Source organism: Myotis davidii, unplaced genomic scaffold, assembly GCF_000327345.1.
Source record: "Myotis davidii unplaced genomic scaffold, ASM32734v1 scaffold93, whole genome shotgun sequence".
Taxonomy (NCBI): domain Eukaryota; kingdom Metazoa; phylum Chordata; class Mammalia; order Chiroptera; family Vespertilionidae; genus Myotis; species Myotis davidii.
In genome coordinates, this window is record NW_006292095.1 from 10,452,194 (window position 1) to 10,473,593 (window position 21,400).

Here is a 21,400-nt window from a genome sequence, read left to right on the forward strand (position 1 = left end):
CCCACTTCTATGAATGTATCCCTAGAAATCAGAAACACCAATCAGAAAGGATATATGTACCCCTATGTTCATAGCAGCACAATTTACCATAGGTAAGATTTGGAAACAGCCTAAGTGCCCCTCAGCAGATGAGTGGATTAGAAAACTGTGGTATATCTACACAATGGAATACTACACTGCAGTAAAAAAGAAGGAACTCTTGCCTTTTGCAACAGCATGGATGGAACTGGAGAGCATTGTGCTAAGTGAAATAAGCCAGTCAGAGAAAGATAAGTACCTCATGATTTCACTCATTTGTGCAATATAGAGAACAACGTAGACTGATGAACAGGGACAGATCCAAAGACAGAGAAACAGGATCTGTTTTTGGACAGATCCAAAAACAGAGAAATAGATCAGACTATTAATCCCCAGAGGGAAAGTAGGGGAGGGAGGGGGCAAGGGGAAGAGATCAACCAAAGGACTTGTATGCATGCATATAAGCCAAACCAATGGACATGGACAACAGGGGGATGAGAGCATGGGGGGGAATGGGAATTTAATGGGGGGGATGAGGACACATTTGTAATACCTTAACTAATAAAGAATTTTAAAAAAATGTGAACCAACTATATACTATCAAATCCATTTCACAACAGTACTACAGTTTAGTTGAAAATAAATACATGGAGAAATAAAGGCTTGCAACCAATCAAAATAAAGCAGGAGTGGCTATATTAATATCAGATAACATAAACTTCAGAGGGACAAAAATGATCAGGGAAAAGATATTGCATAATAATGAAAGGGTCACGGCACTAATAATAACAATCCTAAATGTGTATTCACCAAACAACAAAACTTCAAAATACATGAAGCAAAATTGATAGAACTGAAAGGAGAAAGGGACAAATCCAGAATTATAAAGACTAGCTTTTCTCTCTCAACAATTGATAGAACTACTTATACAGAAAATCAGCAAAGACATAGAAGAACTAAATAGTGTCAGCCAACAGGATCTAATTGACAGTTTTACATTACCCAACAACAGAATAGACTTTTTTTTTAAGCTGCCATTTGATACTCAAGATAGTACGATGGGCCATGAAACATATTTTAACACATTTAAAGGAATTGAAGTCATACATATATGTTCTCTGACCACATGCAAACTTGAAATTAATGTTTCCAAACACATGGAAAGTAAACAGCATATCTCTAAATATTCATGAGATTTCAAGAGAAAATAAAGATAACATTAAACTGAATAAAAATGAAAATGCAACATATCAAAATTTGAAGGACAGCATTGCTCACAAATTTATAACACTAAATACTTATATTAGAGAATGGGAAGGTTATCTAAGCTTCTACCTTAAGAAATTAGAAAAAGAATCTATAATAATAAAAGCATAATATACAAATCAACCAAACAGCAGAACACGATCACGCTATGACACACTGGTGCCAGGCCAGCCAAGGTGGATGCAAAGTGATTGGTCAGGAGGGCCTGCCATCACCCCATGATAGCCCCACTGAGGGAGGCCCAGGCCACCGGCCGGCGGGGTGATCAATCAAGGGGAAGGGGGGAAGTGACAGCAGACATGGGCAGCGCCAGACCAAGACGGTTGCGGGCGGAGGGCAGGGCCGGCTGCCAGCAGCTGGTAGCTGGGGGAAGCCCAAGTCCCAAGTGCCAGCAGCTGGAGGGAAGCCCTGGTGCTGGCAGCCAGGGGAAGGAAGGCCTACCCTTGCACAAATTTTGTGCATCAGGCCTCTAGTAACATGATAAACCCGGAACAAGAAGAAAGGAAAAATCTCAAGTATTTGATTATTTTGAGTCTTATATCAGATATATAATTGTCATTGTACAAGGATGTAATTTTAAACACAAACCACTTGCCCTTTTCTTTATCTTTAGTTTACTTGTCATCTTGTTTCACCAATACTAGAGAGTATAGTTTCATACAGGACACTCTTAACCAGTGCCGGCTTGATATAAGGTGTGATCTACAGTCGTCATGGCAATTTGGGGATACAAAACTGGTTCATAATAAAGATCTGGAAAACAGTTTTACTTCTAAGAGGTAAGTTACTATGACCTAAAGAAGTCTGAGGTTTCATTTTGTTTGTTTTAACTATAAAGTCTTCTATGAATTTGTTATTTCTACTATTTGAGGTTTGATAAATATTACTAAGAAAATAAGTACAGATTTTGTTTATTTATTATTTTGTTGCCTTCTTACAGACTTTTGTGATAGTCAAAAGCTAAATGTGAGATTTGATTAGTGAGTTTTATACGTTAACTAGAGGCCTGGTGCACGACATCGTGCACCAGGGGTCCCTCAGCCTGGCCTTTGTCCTTTCATAATCCGGGACCCCTCAGGGAATATCTGCCTGCCAGCTTAGCGGGAGCGGGCAAACATCCCCTGAGGGGTCCTAAGCACTGCCACTGCACTCGCCAGCCATGAGCCCGGCTTCTGGCTGAGCAGCGCTTCCCTTGTGGGTACGCACTGACCACAAGCTGGGGGAAGCTCCTGTGTTGATTTTCTGCCCCCTGGTGGTCAGTGCACATCATAGCAACCAGGTCTTTCTGCCATTCGGTTGATTTGCATATTAGCCTTTATTACCTAGGATTAGCTTGCTAGTTACAACAATAACACCATCAGAGTAAGATTCTGGGAGAGTTAAAGGTATGCTATAATTTTGTTCTGATATCTGGGTTCCAGTTTAAATATGTTTGGCAAGATACTAAAACATTGTAAAAGGACTGAACTTTGCTTCATTGTAGACTCTTTTTTTTTTTTGGTTGCAAAAAGCTTTATTGTTTCATTTGGTTCATTGCATGGGAGAGGGCTTCAAGTTGGTTAAAAGAATGGCTAGTAGTTTCAGGAAAAGGCTCAAGTAAAAGCCAGACACCAGGGAAATACAGAGGGGCCTCTGAAAGGCCTCTGGGCTCCTTGGGCTCCTAGTTGTGCTTGAGGGTGAGCCTTTCGAAGAGGTACTCGCCCAGCCCAGCCTGGGGGCCGGCCAGCCTGTGGAGGTGAGTCAGGTGTCACCCATCTTCTTGATGAGTTTCATCTCCTCATCCAGGAAGTGGTTCTCCCAGAAGCCACAGAGATGAGGGTCTTTGCGGGTAGAACCCAGGGCCTGCAGCTCCAAAAGGGCCTGGTTCAGGTTCCTCTCCAAGGCCAGGACGGCTTCCCATGGCATCCTGAGTTTTACCCACTCATCTTGGGAGGCTTCAGCACATCCTGGAGAGAATGGGGCCTCTACGCTTGTTTTGCATCTTTAAGAGATCAGGCAGGGAATCTTGGCTTCCTCCATCACTGGAGCAAGCAAGCCTCCTGTTCGCTTCAGCTGCGTGGCTGCTGGCCGCCATCTTTGTTGGCAGTTAATTTGCACATCTCGCTGATTAGCCAATGGGAAGGGTAGCGAAGTTACAGTTAATTACCATGTTTCTCTATTATTAGATAGGATTAGCCAGATTTCAGACATTCTTAACTTTTTAATCTTGATAAATTTTTCAGACACATACATCAGCACATTCATTAAGCATCAATTTTGTAGATTCTTTGTGCCTCCTGCTATATAAAACAGCAGTTAAAATATTTAAAAAGAAACTTTTTTTCTTGACTTAACCCTTGAGAGACTGAGCTGATGTTTTTATTAGGCAAGATAATATCTGGCTATTTCTAACTATTCCACTAGAAGCACTATTTTTGACACTCAATTTTTTAAAAGTACACCTTCACTTTTTTGGGAAGGCACATCCATTATGTTATTTTGATAAGAATCAAAGCATATGCACAGTTCTCATGGTAAACATTTTGTATTTATAGGTATAGGTTTTCTGTGAACAAAATTTAGTTTAGTTTTTTCATTATCTGGACTTGCCTCCACCAATTTGCATTTATCTTAAAAGTTGATGGGACCCATCCTTAGAATTCACTTTGAAATGTTTGGGGTTTCTTTTTTTGTATTAGAATCAATTCTTCTTAACTCAGACCTGTTGTCCCACTCAGTGGTTTTTGGGGAGAATTTATGGGAATGATAGAATTAGTTGATGGTATATTCTTTTCATCTAAAAATCCAGTTTTGAGCAAAAGTAAAATGGAGTGGATATATCCTAACCCTTGCAGATAGAAATAACAGTATCATCAAAAATGAATTTTTGGCATTGTTTCTTGATTTTGGTTCTTTTAGGAATTTAATAATTTTGTTCTTTTTCATAATGTCCCCACCACCATCACCACCATGCAACATTTTATTTTCAACCTGTTATTTCTCCTTGTGAATGTTATAGAAAAGTTAGAACAGCTACCCAACAATTCAAGACATGTTAGACATTCTAAATGACCAACAGGTATAGGATACATTTATTTCTTGCCTAATTAGATAAACTCACTTGTTTCCGATAGAACTTTATACTGGTTTTATAGAACTAACCACAATACATTGGTTTTGTCTCATTTCCCTACTACATTGTGAGTTTCATTTTATTTGTTTTTGTGTTCATAATATGAAACAGTCTGGCAAAACAGTGGGCACTTAATTATTAAATTAGGTTGAATTTTTATTTAACCTAACCTAATTTTATATGTTAAAAAATGAATGATAGGAAGTTCCCTAAAGCAAGCGGTAAGGCACAGGTAGAAAAGAAAAACAAAAGGGAAAATAAGAATGGTTAACAGAACACAGTGGGGCCTTGACTTACAAGTTTAATTCGTTCCGTGACGAATCTCATAACTCAAATTACTCGTATGTCAAATCAACAGTGAACGAGTGAGACACGTGCTGCTGGACTGATGTTGTAGTGTTCACTGTGACGTTCACTGCACCAACTAGCAGTGGGGTATCTGAAGCTGGCTCCTAACCCGAATTTTAGCTCGCAACTGAAAGCAAAAAATCGGCCAAGAGACAGCTCATATCTAGAAAAACTGGTTAGTTGGGACACTCGTAAGTCAAGGCCCCACTGTAATAGAATGAAAAAAGAAAGTATTAATAACATTGATTGCCTCTGGCTTTTCTTTTTATCACTTCCCTTAGAGGGATTTATAATCTGTGGTCTCAGCAAAAGGAAGTTGCTACAAAAAGATACCAATCTCCACTTCTTATCTACATGCCATCTACCACTTACTAAATGTGAAAGCAGCAAGAACACATTAACCCCTTCCCCAACAATTTTTTTGTTAAAAACGTTTCTTTTTCAGACTAATTTTTTTATTTTGGTTCTATATAGTATTTTTGATGCTGGTTATGAAAACAGTTTGTAACTCGTCTTCCTATAAACCATATTTTTTTTACCATATTTTCTTAGTATACTCGTTGACGACTGAAAAAGAACATTTTGTGAAAACGAGTATACACGTTTCTGCCGGGGAAGGGGTTAATCAAATATCTATGTATTCAATCATTCATTAAACAATTGAGTGCCTACCATTTCAGAGGTTACAGTTGACCCTTGAACAATATTAGGGTTGGGGCACTGACCACCTCTACAGTTGACACTTCTCATACATAGATCCCCAACTGCAGGTGGAAAATACTGTCTTTTTGATATCCTTAGAGAAAAATGTTTTCTCCTCGGCCTTAAAGAATTTACGTTCTAGTGAGAAAATGTTCAGCAAAATATAATGTTATAATAAAGATATAGGTGTACAGCCCTAACCAGTTTGGCTCAGTGGATAGAGCTTTGGCCTGCGGACTTGAAGGGTCCCAGGTTCGATTCCGGTCAAGGGCATGTACCTTGGTTGCGGGCACATCCCCAGTAGGGAGTGTGCAGGAGGCAGCTGATCGATGTTTCTCTCTCATCGATGTTTCTGATTCTCTATCCCTCTCCCTTCCTCTCTGTAAAAATCAGTAAAATATTTTTTTAAAAAAAAGATATAGGTGTACAGATGAGGGATTGATTATTCTTCTTAAAAGTCTTGAGAGATACTGTGAAGAATTAGGAAACTTGAGCTGGTCTTAATGGGTAAAAGAGAAACTGAATTATTAAGCCATTACCTTATTTATATAGTTTGATCCTTTTTTGTTTTATAATAACTTACCTTTAAACATCATCTATACTAATAAAACGATAATGTTCAAATTAACCATCACTCTGTGACAGAGATGGCAGTGCCAATAGCCACAAAGAGGGAGGCACCGGCCGGGGCCATGGAGCTGGCCAGAGCGGGCGGGAGGCGGCTCCAGCCAGGTGCAAAGGCAAGAGGCAGCTCCAGCCCTGAGCGAAGGCGGGAGGTGGCTCTGGCCCGGAGCAAAGGTGGAAGGTGGCGGCCAGAGTGAAGGCCCGGGTCTGGGTGCCAGAGGGAAGCCAGTGCCAACAGCCAGGGGAAGGAAGGCCTATTCTTGTATGGATCTTCGTGCATCCGGCCTCTAGTAAATATATAAAAGGACATCATTTCAAAGGTTGTCAGTACCCAGCTTGATGCTGTGGTTAAATTTCTACTTGACATCTCAATTTACATCCATTCCTGGTGAGTAGTCTGAGCATGGTTAGTTTTATTCCAGCCATGGGCAAACTACGGGCCCACGGGCTGGATCCAGCCCGTTCGGCTCTTCTATCCGGCCCGCGGAGCCGAAAGAGCGGAGGGTTCTCTTGCTCTCCCCTCCGCTTCTTCACCAGCAGCAGTGTTAACATGGCAACGTCGGGAAACACGGCCGCAGCTCCTTCTTCTGAGTCCAGTTTAAGAACCCATTGTGGCCCTCAAGTCAAAAAGTGTGCCCACCCCTGTTTTATTCACTTTATTTATGATTTCAAGAGTGGGCAGAGCCAAATCAGTTTGGGCCAAGTGACACTCTGAGAACATATTGGCTTGGGGTGTTGGGTGCAGAAGAGCTCGGGAAAGAAAAACCAGTTTGATGTGAACAAGGAAGCTTGTTGCTGCAGCCACTGATAGCACTCTTGGAATAAGAAGAGACTAATGATGTTTGGGTACCCTAAAGCTGAGAACAGCAGAACAAAAAGGTAGAAAAAAAACCTGAATTCTTAACATCTGAGCTATGAAATCATCAACCCTGATAATTTCTTGTTATAAAAAGTTAACATGTTTAAGCCAGTTTGAGTGGGTTTCTTCTATACTTGAAGTTGCTACAGGCACCTCTCACAGACACCAGAGAGGTGTTTCCAGCGGGCTCCCTCCCTGCCCCCATCTCAGTTCTTGTCTTCTCATATGAATGAATTCAAGCAAGTGACTCCAGATAACTGCGTTGTGTTAAAGCACATTTATTAAGTAATTTATTAAGAAAATAAAACATGCAAATTTATTAAAGGAGCAAAGCAAGCAAATTATCTATATATATAAAAACCAAGCGACCAGAACGACCAGTCACTATGACATATACTGTGGCCCCAGCCGTCCACAGGCCCTCCCCCTCACCAGTCCGGACCCCACCCATGCATGAATTCGTGCACCGGGCCTCTAGTCTGACATAAAGTGCCAATGAGCTCTCTCAGCTAATCTGAGGAGTGAGTGAGGTGGGCATTTCTGCCTTATGTACTTTTCTGTCCATAGATTTAATTCCTCTACTGACTATCTTGGTACAGATTAATTTTCAGGGTTCCCCTTTTACTTTGTTGTGGCTTTCCCAGAATTTGTGAGAAGCACCTGGTGGCTTTTCTATTTAGGGAGTGGGGTGAGATTAAGACTGCATTCTTCCTTCCTCTCCCTCCTCTCTCTGTTGTCTTTTAGTACTTTCAAGGTGATTTAAGCTTTGCATTCTTTGGTTGTATTAAGATTCATCCTCCTATCTCCCTTCTCTTCCCCCTCCTTTCCTGCATTCTTTGGAGACACTTTAACCATTTACTCTGAAGTGTCCTTGCTGTTATTTCAGGCTGGCTGCAGGCTGCCAAACTGTTTGGCCCTGTTTAATTTTCTTGTCTCAGTCTCCCTATTATTCCTCCTGCCTTGGAATTTTTCCAGCTTCTTACTATCCTATAACAAAGTCAATAGCATTCCAACTGATATGGAAGGGAAAGGCATACTAGTATAAGAGATTCTAAAATACGGATTTAATCTGGAAAGAGGTCAAAAAGGAAACCCACTGTTTCCAGGTGGGAAGTTCGTGATATTCCCTTATACTTTAGGACACAGACATATATGGCTGTGGTTTGGGGGGAAATTGTACAAAAAAATTCAGGGTATTGAAGTGCTTTGTCCATTTTCTGCTTAGATCCAAGAAGCCTTAAAATTTCACATCTGGTCAGAAAGAGCCTTTCTGCTTGTAGCCTAGTTTTGTTACATAATTTACCAGGCGACCGAAAATACGCAGGAGTACCCGGAGATACAGGAAAAACCTGTATCTTATTTTCAGATGTTTCACATGTACTAGTATAGTGACTCAGGGGTTAGTTCTCCAAATCCTGAGCAAACCAATATGGAGGAAGCTCTCCCTTTATACCCTTTGGTTTCTTTTTTTTAAAAAAATATATTTTATTGATTTTTTACAGAGAGGAAGGACGAGAGATAGTTAGAAACATCGATGAGAGAGAAACATCGATCAGCTGCCTCCTGCACACTTCCCACTGGGGATGTGCCCGCAACCAAGGTCCATGCCCTTGACTGGAATCGAACCCGGGACCTTTCAGTCCACAGGCCGACACTCTATCCACTGAGCCAAACCGGCCGCGGCGCCTTTGGTTTCTTTGTCCCTCAAATATGGATGGAACTTCCGGACCTTTCCCAGGCTTTGCAAAAAGCCCCCTGTGTTGGCCTGGCCTAGCACCAGTGCTGATAACCCCCTCCGGGGGTTGTGTATTCATGGTTTATGGCCTCTATAAAAATGGCAGTACTTAGGTAAACAGGTCTTGCAAGACCAGATTGTGGAGAAAGGGGCAGTGATTAATTACAGGCTATTAAGAATGTACATTAGGTTACTGGCACAGATTCAGATTTCTAGCCCCTCCAAAAATGTCTTATTTTCCCCATCAGTTTCACAGATCAGCTTTGCAAAATTAACTTGAAAGGAATTAATTTTTTCCAGAGTTAATGTGAATGGGAGTTTAAAGGGAAAGATTTAATGGGAGATAAGTATGCCACAAAGCACAAATATATTGCCTTCTACCTTTCCCACATAACTCCTTTTGAGCACTTTCTGGCTGGTAAGTGAAATTATTCAAGTTTTTATAGTAAAGATATATTTTAAATGCAGTTTGGGAGAAGAAACTGATAGTATCAAATTGGAATAGGTAAAGGCCACTCCAAATGTAAGGCCATGGGCGATGGAAAGGTTTGAGAGGCTTGTTGCCTGGAGACAAATTGCTAATCACAACCATTGTCTAAAGATTTTGCTGTGGTTACTAGCTTCTGGAATTTTGAGAGAAAAGAATTCTAGCTACTTCTTATTAAAAGGATATACTTTGTGCTAAATAAAGGCCACTTAACACTGACCATTTTTGTGTCGTTCTTCACTTTTCAGAATTTATAGTTATCCTAATTTTTCCTCCATCAGTGTATTTTGGGTGTAGATAATTTTGTAGCCATTTATTGCCTAATGTTGACTATATGGATCTATATCCACACCTGTTGGAAATGAAAGCATATTACTCACATTGTGGATCTAAAGTTAACTGCAATAACTGGATGACACTTTGGCTTATTCCCTTTTGTGAAGTGGATTGAAGGTGTTTGGTGTGAGCATGTTTTGAAAGTAGATGTGTTAGAATAGTGTGTATAAAGAGTGATCAAATGAGTAGACTGTGATCTCCCTAATAATTCTAAATCATCTTACATACTTAGAAAAAACTATTCTTTGTCCCATTCCCCTTGTCTTCATTGGCTTACTGATATCCAAGTCTATTCACTATCTTATGTTAAACAAAAAACTTTCACTGTTAAAGTTTTCTTTAAAAGGAAGGTTTTATTGAGCCAGTGCTCTCTAGAAAAGGACCAGATCCTGGGCCATAAAGTCTAAACCTCCAAGCAGCAGGGCTAGATAGAGAAAACAACTGTGTCTGCCATCCTGGATTGATGGGCTTTTTAATACATCAGGTAGGCTGAAGAAAAATGGAAGTTGTTTTGAAAGCTGTATGGGGAGGCGGGGGGAGGATCCAGCCTACCTTTGCTGGCTTTAAAGATGGAGGAAAGGTGTTCCTGAGCCAAGGAAAGCAGGTAGCTTCTAGAATTTGGGAACAGCCTTCAGCTAACAGCCAGCAAGGAAGCGGATGTCAGTCCTCCAACTCTAAGTAACTGACTTGTGCCAGCATGAGCTAGATCCTCCCTTAGAACTTTTAGAAAGGAACGAAAACCCAGATGATACCTTGATTTTAGCCTAATGAGACCCATTTGGGGCTCATGACCTACATAACTGTAAGATAATGAATTTGGTTTGTTTAACTCCACTACACTTCCGGTAGTTCCGTGGGTTTGGTTTGGTTTGGGGGGCAGGCAGGGGAATGTTTATTTCACTTCTGGTAGTTTTTTACAGCAACAATGGAAAACTAATACACTACCTTTTGTGTGAGTTAGAAAATTTCCTTTTTTTACAGATTTATTAAAATACTAGAGCAGCGGTTCTCAACCTGTGGGTCGCGACCCCTTAGGCAGTCGAACGACCCTTTCACAGGGGTCGCCTAAGACCATCCTGCATATCAGATATTTACATTACGATTCATAACAGTAGCAACATTACAGTTATGAAGTAGCAACGAAAATAATTTTATGGTTGGGTCACAACATGAGGAACTGTATTTAAAGGGCCAGAAGGTTGAGAACCACTGTACTAGAGGATCAATGCAAGAGTAGGCCTGTCTTCCCCAGGCTGCCAGCACTGGCTTCCCTCGCAGCCCCAGCTTCATCCGAAAGGTCATCCTAAGAATGTCTGGTCTAATTAGCATATTATGTTTTATTATTATAGATTGCAAAATATTTATTTACAACAGTGAAGTTAGGTAACACATTCTTTACCTCACCTAATTACCACTTTTTTGTTATAATGAGAACATTAAAGTTCTCTCGAGGATATATCTTTATTGATTTTATTGTTTTAGAGAGAGGAAGGGAGGGGGGTGAGAGAAAAACATTGATATGAGAGGGAAAAATTGACTGGTTTCCTCCCATACGTACCCTGATTTTCAGGGATCAAACCCGAAACTTGGGTATGTGCCCTAACTGGGAATCAAACCCTTGACCTTTCAGTGTATGGGATGATGCTCCAATCAACTGAGCCACACCAGCAAGGGCTAAAGCTCTATTCTTACAGCAACTTTCAAGTTTACAATTCAGTATTGTTAACTATAGTTGCCATGGTGTAACTTAGGTCCTCAGAACTTATAACTGAAAGTCTGTACCTTCACCAGCATTTTCCCATTGCCCCCACTCCTCAGGCTCTGACAACCACCATTCTACTCTGTTTCTATGAGTTGGATGTTTTTAGATTCCACATATGAGATCATAATGGTATTTGTCTTTTCTCTTTCTGACTTACTTCGCTTGAAGGAATGCCCTCAAGATCAATCTGTGTTGTCAAAAATGGAAGGATTACCTTTTTTATGGCTGGATAATATATCATTGTATGTGCAGTATACCACATTTCCTTTATCAGTTCATCTGTGGATGGACATGTAGATTATTTCCACGTGGTGGCTATTGTTAATAATACCAAAATGAACATGGTGATGCAGATATTTCTTTGAGATAGTGATTTCATCTTCAGATATGTACTCAGAAGTGGGATTGCTGTATCATATGGTGGTTCTATTTTACTTTTTTTGTTTTTAAGAATTTCCATGTTGCCCTAGCTGGTTTGGCTCAGGGGACAGAGCATCGGCCTGCAGACTGAAGGGTCCTGGGTTCAATTCCAGTCAAGGGCAAATGCCCAGGTTGGGGGCTCGATCTCCAGTAGGGGCTGGCAAGAGACAGCCAATCAATGATTCTCTTTCATCATTGATGTTTCTCTCTCCCCTCTCCCAACCTCTCTGAAATCAATAAAAGCATATTTTTTAAAAAATCTCTGTCTGTTTTTTATTCAGAGAGTCTGTGTTTTTGCCGTTGAGTTGTATGTATCCTTTATGTATTTTTGATATTAACCTCTTAATCAGATAAATGGTTTGTAAATATTTTCCCCATTCCAGTTGTCCTTTCCTTTTATCAGTTGTTTCTATTTGCTGTGCAAAAGCATTTTAGTTTGAGGTATTACCACTTGTGCTTTTGATGTCATACCCAAAAACATTTTTGCCAAGGCCATTGTCAAGGAGGTTTTTTCCTGTTTTCTTCTAGGAGTTTTATGGCTTCAGGTCTTACCTTTAGGTTCTTTAATCCATTTAGAGTTAATTTTTTGTGAGTGGTATAAGATAGGGATCCATTCTTAGTCTTTTGCATGTGGATATCCATTCATTGAAGAGACTGCCCTTCTCCATTGAGTGTTTGTGGCTCCCTTATCAAATAATAGTTGACAGTATTTGCATGGGTTTATTTCTATGCTCTTGATTCTGTTCCATTGGTTTATGCCACTCTATACTGTTTTGATTACTGTACCTTTGTAATATAATTTAAAATTAGAAAGTGTGATGCCTTTAGCTCTGTTCCTTCTCAAGATTCTTTGGTTATTCAGAGTCTTTTGTAGTTCCATACAAATTTTAGGATTTTCTGTTCTATTTCTATGAAAAATGCCATTGGAAATTTGATAAAGATTGCATTTACTCTTAATATGGTTTTGGGTAGTATTGACATTTTATCAATATTAACTCTTCCAACCTATGAACATGGGATAGTTTGCCATTTTTGTGTGTGTTTTCTTCCATTTCTTTCATAGGTGTCTAATAGTTTTTGGTTTATAGACCTTTCACCTCCTTGGTTAAATTTATTCTTAAGGCCCTAGCTGGTTTGGTTCAGTGGATAGAGCGTTGGCCTGTGGACTGAAGAGTCCTGGGTTCGATTCTTCAAGGGCACATGCCTGACTTGTGGGCTCGATCCCCCCGGGGGAGCATGCAGAAGGCAGCCAATCAATGATTCTCTCCCATCATTGATGTTTCTGTCTCCCTCTCCCTTCCTCTCTCAAAAAAAAAAAATCAATAAAACATTTTTTTAAAAAAATTATTCCTAAGTATTTTATTGGTTTTGTTGTTATTGTAAATGCAATTACTTTGTTTTTCAGATACTTCATTGGTATATAAAATTGTTAGTGCAGTGATTTTTTTATGTTGATTTTGTACCTTGGAACTGAAACATGGGGTTTGGAGTGCAGACTTCTCATGGGTTCTTGTCCAGCGAAGTTGAAGAATAAATCTGTGGGCTAACAGATTTCTTTAATAAAAATGTAGAAGTTTATTGGAAGCATATACAAACTTCATCTGGGCAGGGGTGTCCCCAATGGGGACTCCCTGGAGAGGGGTCCCCAAATGGGAAAAGCCAGCTCACTTGCTCTCTCTCTAATGGGAAAAAAATCCAAGATCTGTAATCTGAAAATCTGCTGAATCTCTTTGTCTCCAGGTTTATAAAGTCTGCAGTTCTTTGTCACTTCATGACCCTTTCTAATTGGACCCTTACCTTAATTTAGGACGCCCATGCTTTCCTCATTGGTCACTCTACTACATAGTATCAGTTTCGCAGTCTAAAACCCATATAATGCCCTCTACTTCCTCTCCCCCTTATTTTGCAACATTATCCATCTTATCTGTTCAGGTTGGAGTTGCTTTTGATCTCCTTTATGGCTCTCTCTCAGATGTCCTGGCAGAATGTGTTTTATTACCTCTGATGGCTCTCCAGCTGCTCAGGTCAGGGCTGCTTTTTTTATTATTGTTTAAAGTATTACATGTGTCTCCTTTTTCCCCCAGTTGACCGCCCCCCCCCCCCAACCTCGCCCATCCCTGAGGGAGGGCTGCTTTTAATTGCTCAGGCCTGAAATGGCTCCATCCTCCCTGGACCACCACCCCCCCTTTCCTGTCTTCCTAATTAAGTTAGCTAGCTAACCCTTATCAAAACTTTACTGAATTTGTTTATAGGGTCTAACATTTTTTGGTAGTCTTTAGGTCTTCTTTCTATATAGGTCATCTGCAAAAAAAGACAGTTTTATTTCTTCCTTTTGGATTTGGACACATTTCAATTATTTTTCTTGCCTAATTGCTCTGGCTAGGACTTTTAGTACTCTGTTGGACAAAAGTAGTGAGAGTAGACATCCTTACCTTTTTCCTGACCTTAGAAGAAAAGTTTTCAGCTTTTCACCATTGAGTATGATGTTAACTGCTGACTTTGTGCTTAGTTCTTCTTATACTAGTTTCTTAAAGTGTACCGTTAGATTTATTTGAAACTTTTTTCCTAATGTAGGCATTTATCACTATAAAATTCCCTCTTAACACTGCTTTTGCTGCATCGCATAAAGTTTGGTATATGGTGTTTCCATTATCCTTTCAGTATGTTTTTTAATTTCCCTATTGATTTCGTCTTTGAATCATTGTTTGTTCAGGAGTGCATTGTTTAATTTCCTCATGTTTATGAATTTCTAAGTCTTCCTCCTGTTATTGATTTCTACTTTCATACCCCTGTGGTCTCTGATTGGGGTACCAAAGCAGGTCCTTCATGTAGTACTCCCGACGGCTGGGGAAGCTGGTCACTCGCCCTGATCTCACTTTCCCAGCAAGAGGAAATTACCTCGGGAATTCTTTCTCAGCACTGGATGATGCCGACTTGGGGGAATGAGATGATGCAGGCATATGAAGCTTTCATCCTACCCTTTTTGTGTAGTTATTCTCTAGTGTTTTGTGCCACTGTGTTGCTGAAGTTTCTTAAGTGGACTCTAGAGCTCTACTAGAGCTGCTTTTATTCGTGGATAGCTGTCTAATTATTGATCTTTGTTGGGGCCAGAGGCTGAGGTATTACTTCACCATGTTTGTGACATCACTACTCTTTTTTTTTTAATCCTCACCCAAGGATTCATTTACTGACGAGAAAGAGAGAGAGAGAGAGAGAGGGAGAGAGGAATATCAATCCAAGAGAAACATCAATTGGTTGCCTCCCATATGTGCCCAACTAGGGATTGAACCTGCAAACTTTTTGGTGTGATGTTCCAACCAGCTGAGCCATCTGGCAGGGCCACCTCACTAGTCTTGAATCAAACTTTTCTTTCTTATTTAAACTTTGTTAAATCCCTATTTCTCTTAACTGCTGATGCTTCATTTCATGTATTACACTTTCTTCCAGTTGCATAATGGTCACTCATCATCAGCAATTTGATGGATTTGAAAACAATTAAGTGTCCTTTCAAGCTTTCCAAAGTCAATTGCATTTTCTTTAACTATTTCCTAAAAAAAAAAATACTTAATTTGAATTGAATGCTTTCTTTCATTCTCTCCTCTCTGCACCACCAGTAGCTGCATAACCAGTAGCTGTAGTTAAATAGCATTCTTTTGTTTCCAATTAAACTTGGAGATAATGATACTTCTGGTATTTCATTTATTCATACAAATTATCCATTACCAGCTATACAAGTTTTCTTTGGAATCTATTATGTAACATAATTAACTGTGACATAGGCATTCTATTTGAGGCACTCACACCTTGTACTCTGTTGTAGTTGGTTTCAGTAGATAGACAGCATGGTAGCATAGTTATAAGTTCATGGTCTTCGAAAAGACATCCAAGATTCTAATCCTGTCTCTATCACTCATTTGTTGTGTTATGTTAACTTATATGTAACTTCTTTATCAATATAAGCTCTCTCATATAAATCTTTTATACTTATTTACTTAATATTTAATAAAATAGTGGTTTAAAAATAATGACCAAGGGGGGCGAGGGCAGGGTGGAAGAGAGGCTGGTCAATGGGAGGTAAAATGGGGACATCTGTAATACTTTCAACAATAAAGATAAATTTTTAAAAATTAACACAAGTCAGACCCAAAATCAATTAAAATATTTTAATTGATTTTATATTAAAATATTTTAAAATATAAATAAATAAAAATAATGAACAACCCACAATCAAGAGTCTCTACCTACGAAGTTAACACTTGAGCACTAGATTGATATGAAAAGTTCGACTCCAGAGCTTAAAGTATGTGTAAGGTTCAGGGGCTGACAAATTGTGACATTTACTGGTATTCCTCATTAGCATTGATGCATAAAAACATGAGACAACATTTTTGGAAAACTCTTCTTAACTCTTATCTAGTTTTTATACTTAAGATAATATAAATACCCTATTAGCATAGACTCTGATGGGTGTTAATGTCTCTTGGTAATAGAGCACTCTGTATGTAGTAGATATTCATATTCTTATCTGATTACAGGTTACTATAAACACAAAAGACTATTTAGATTCATTTTACCTATCATGTCTGAAATGGAGGTCTTGAAACTCAGAACTTCGGTCACTTGACAAGCTGACATAGATTGTACAGTGGGGCCTTGACTTACGAGTTTAATTCATTCTGAGACCGAGCTGGTTAAGGAGCTCGTTAACTCAAATTACTCTATCAACTCAATGCAAAAAATCTGCTGAGAGACAGCTGGTATCTCAAAAAACTCGTTAGTCAGGACACTGTATTTTTGAGTAACTGCGAAAAGTCAACTTTTTACAAAACTTTTTTAGACTTAGAAATAGTTCTAAAGTCTAATTCTTTATTGGTCATTTTTATTATCTAAGTCATATTTAGTCCTAATTTTTTCCCAATGTAATTCTGAAAACTACAAAGAACTTCTTACTAGTATTATTACCAATACAAAACTCCAGAGAACATTTTCTACTTTAGTTATACAGGTTTTTGGACCCCTGGATCAGATCTTTGTTGATTTTTTTCCATTCTATTCAATCCTTAAAGAGGACATAATGTTTAGCCAGTAAAATGACTAGGTGACACAAAGAATTATTCAGCCCAAAATATCAGCGGTACCACTGTTGAGAAACGCTGCTGTGTAAGTAAAAGCCTTCCCCATTATATTTCAGTTTCCTCTCTCCCTCCCATTCTTTGTGCTAGTGTTCAGTGTTTCCATGTGGGAAAACATTCTGAGCAAATATCTGGAACCTTCTAGGCCAGCAGTTCTCAACCTGTGGGTCGCAACCCCTTTGGCAGTCGAACGACCCTTTCACAGGGGTCGCCTAAGACCATCCTGCATATCAGATATTTACATTACAATTCATAACAGTAGCAACATTACAGTTATGAAGTAGCAACGAAAATAATTTTATGGTTGGGTCACAACATGAGGAACTGTATTTAAAGGGCCAGAAGGTTGAGAACCACTGTTCTAGCCAGTCCTTCCAGGCATTGCTCAGAAAGTTAATGTTTTTCCAGATCCTAAGAAAAATCAGTTGAGGAATTGGTATTACAAAATGTGTTATAATACTTCTGTGAGAATTAAACAATCAACATAGAGATCTTGATTTTCACAGAATCTACTGATGTCATCTTGAAAGCAAGATCAGGAAGTGATGATTCGTGGAATTGAAAGTTAAGGTTGACATTCCCAGGAACTGAGAGAAAAATGGTCATGATCTAATCAATTCGTCTTGATTGTAACTGTTGCCATGTGTTTTGTGCCCTGTTTACTATTAATGATGAGTCATTCTTGCAAATAAAATAAATATTAATATGCTAATGTGCATAGTATACTTTACATAAATTCTGTGAGTGGTATTGAGGAAATAACAAATATTGGTAGCATGTGGTTTTTCAAGATCAATTTTTCTTTTGTGGTATACACATTATTTTCTAGCTCCATTGTTGATAATCATTTGGCATCACATTTCTGTCCCAGTGATTGAACTGCTGCCACATTAACAAGCCTTACAGAACTCCCTATCTAATCTGCCAATTGAAGGGGGATGGTATTTTTTTTTAAGTGATTCTTTTTTTTTTTTAATATATTTTATTGATTTTTTTTTTTTTTTTTTTTACAGAGAGGAAGGGAGAGAGATAGAGAGTTAGAAACATCGATGAGAGAGAAACATCGATCAGCTGCCTCCTGCACATCTCCCACTGGGGATGTGCCCGCAACCCACGCACATGCCCCTGACAGGAATCGAACCCGGGATCCTTCAGTCCGCAGGCCGATGCTCTATCCACTGAGCCAAACCAGTTTCGGCTTTTTTAAGTGATTCTTGATTGTAGTCAGAATTTCAAGAGTACCTGTAGTTTAGATTGTAATCTTTTCTGAGGATGATTTGTCTTACTACTAAGATAGGGTTCAGTAATCAAATTCTCGCTTATTTCTGCCAGCTGTTATCTTAGATCCCTGAAGAATGGAATTCCCTAATAATTGACCATATATATGTGTATGTGTGTATGTGTCTCTCTCTATCTATTTAAGAAATGCATATCCTTTCCTCCATAACACAAATAAGTAAGAATTCGAGCTCTGGAACTTAATGGGCAAAGTTAGCATATACAATTTCAACTCTGTTACTTTGCTACTTTGGCAAGTTTCAACTCTTTGAGCATCATATTCCTCATTTTAAAAATGTGTATAACAGCCCTGGCTGGTATTGCTAAGTAGTTAGAGGATCAGCCCGAGCACCAAACGGTTGCCAGTTCAATCCCCAGCCTGCTCGGGGCTCCTGAGGGAGGCAACCAATCGATGTGTCTCTCTCACATGGATGTTTTTCTCTCTCCCTCTCCCCATCCCTTCCTCCCTTCCTTCCACTCTCTCTGAAAAGCAATGGAGAAAATATCCTCAGGTGAGGATTTTTTTTTTAAAGGTGTATAACAATAATAGTATAATAATAACAATAGTAATTCAGTGTTGGAGGAGTTGAGAACAAATGACAAAATGCATGTAAAGTTTAAGTCTTAACAGTGTTGGGCATATTAGCAGCATTCAGGAAATGTTAGCCCTTATTAACACTAGCCTAAACAAAATAGAGTTTATAACTTCTACTTGAATTTCTAACTACTTCTTGAATTTCTTCCTTAGGTGACTTTCGGCCTAACTTGTTTCCATAGGACACCGTCACCTCTGAATGTTATCAATAATTGTCTTGTTTTCTAACTGTAGCAAGCTGGAATGTTTATTTTCTACTTAAAAATTCTTATTGTTCTTCTCATTTAACTACATGTTGTTTGTTTTGCTTTAGGACAGAGATGCGTGAGAATGGAAGACATGGCAGAGAACTAGAAGAACAGTTCTGCTTTTTATCACTTCCTCAGAGGGATGTGGCTGAGATATATAAGAATGGGATAAGCACCAAAACATCTACATTGAAGATATTAGGAAATCCTCTTCTTGGAGTTTATATGTTTAGACATGTTGATGTTGCCTTGAATTATGCTCATAGCAGAAGCATTAAGATAGAAAGTATTATAATTTTTAAGGTAGGTAGCCTATAACAAATTTTAAATATTATATTCAGTTTGTTTTAAATTGACCTGAACATATGAATTATTATTAGTGTTTTTAGTTACATTATGTAAAACAAATAATAATTATATTTATTACTGTCATCATTAGCATCATTCAAAATTTCCACCCATCTGACTCTAGTAGGGTGTGCAGCATAAACTAAAACTCCAAGTAAGCAAAGGCAGCCTTTATCATCTTTGTCTTCCCAGTGTATTTTTTTTTTCTTCCCTAATTGATCATCTTTCTTTCTCTTGTTCAGACCACAATTAATGTCAGAATATATTTTATTTTTTTAAAATATATTTTATTGATTTTTTACAGAAATGAAAGGAGAGGGACAGAGAGTTAGAAACATCTATGAGAGAGAAATATCTATCAGCTGCCTCCTGCACACCCCCTACTAGGGATGTACCCGCAACCAAGGTACATGCCCTTGATCGGAATCGAACCTGGGACCTTTCAGTCCGCAGGCCGATGCTCTATCCACTGAGCCAAACCGGTTACAGCAGTGTCAGAATATTTTAAATGTCCTTCCTCAAAACATTGATTAGAATTATTCTGGCTTACGCTAAAGTTCTAAACTCTTATTGCTTATTTTAGTTAATAGTATTATAAAATGCTAATTTTTTAGTTTGGATAATTTTGCCATGCTTATGTAAGATGTTAACATTAGTAAAAGCTGGGTACAGGTCTACAGGAACTCTGAACTGTTTTTCAACTTTTCTGAAAGTCTAAAATTACTCAAAATTGAAAACAGTAAATCTTATAGTCAAATCTTAAGCATCAACACATTGGTTAAGATATACTTTTTGGTTAGTTGCAGCTTTGTCAGGATTAGTAAAATCACAGAAGCTAGGCAGGATGCTCAGTTGTGTAACTTAGGATGTGTATATATTCATGTAAAATCGTTGGTTCATTTGGTATACTTTCTTACATTTTTACACCTCAACTATAAAATTCATAGGCATAATTTATTTTTACATTAAAAAGTAATACATGCTAATTTTAGAAAATTTGGAACATACTAAAAAGCTCCAAAAAGCTCTTTCATACTTCTTGCTTTAAAACAGAGCTTGCTTCGCAACTCTCTGTGTATGACAGTTTAAAGTGCTTTGGTGTATTTTTACAGACCTTCTTTTTGCCTTTTTTTTTTTTTAAGGTTCTCTTTGGAAAAGTGAAGAAAATTCAGCCTTCAGTGGATAAAAACAAAGTTTCTTTGGATCCTTGTCCTAACTTTGATTGCCATATGTCGAAAAATATACCTTCTCTGAAAGATACCATTGAGCTACAAGCCTACAATTCAGCAGTATGTTAATGTTTTAGTTCATTTGACTACTTGAAAGTCACATGTTTTACATTGTACGATACAAGACTTAAAATAACTTCCCAAAATACTAAAGGAAAATCCCTTAATTCATTTAATATAATAGGATCTTAAATAAATAAATAGTGAAAGATGTTTTAATACTTACCTGAGAATTTTAGTAGAAAGATTTTCAGATTTATATTTAACTTTGTTCAAAGTACAGTATCTGCCTTTTTTAAAAAATCCTCACCTGAGGATGTGCTCCATTGATTTTAGAGAGAAGGGAAGGGGGAGAGAGAGAGAAACAGCGATTGCTTGCCTCCTATATGATGGTTGAACCCGCAGCCTTTCAGTATATGTGACAATGCTCCAACCAACTGAGCCATGCAACCAGGGCAAAGTACAGTGTCTGCTTTTATTTAGATGTTCCATAGATTCATATCTGTCTTGCAAAGAATGCAAACAGGCTATTTTGAAATAATGTTACTGATTCTTGGTACTTTACAAAAGGAGAAAGTACTTTTATATTGGTCATTACATGAAATGATAATTTTCTGTCCTGTATTGCTGAGACAGTAGACCTTTAATCTTCTATATAAGATTAAATTATATAATACATATTATGTATAAACATATATAATATTAAATGAAGTTAAATCTTCTAGAAATCCTATATCATAAAAGCCTAATATGCAAATTGTCCCCTCGGGTGGTCGTTTGACCGGGAGTTTGATCGCTCGCTATGACGTGCATTGACCACCAGGGGGCAGCGCGGAACATGGCGGGCGTCGGCGATGCGGGATGCAGCACCTGGGCTGGGGGCTGGGGGGCAGGGGTGAAG

General features: G+C 38.6%; 1 protein-coding gene across 1 annotated transcript in view; it reads left to right on the forward strand.

Moving 5' to 3' along the window:
• TEX15 (testis expressed 15) overlaps positions 1 to 21,400 on the forward strand; it is a 68,433-nt gene that overhangs the window by 11,340 nt on the left and 35,693 nt on the right. The window contains exons 3-4 of the mRNA XM_015565276.1: positions 1,898 to 2,063; positions 18,988 to 19,225. Coding sequence (XP_015420762.1) covers positions 1,898 to 2,063; positions 18,988 to 19,225 — 404 coding nt within the window. The remainder of the gene's footprint in view (positions 1 to 1,897; positions 2,064 to 18,987; positions 19,226 to 21,400) is intronic.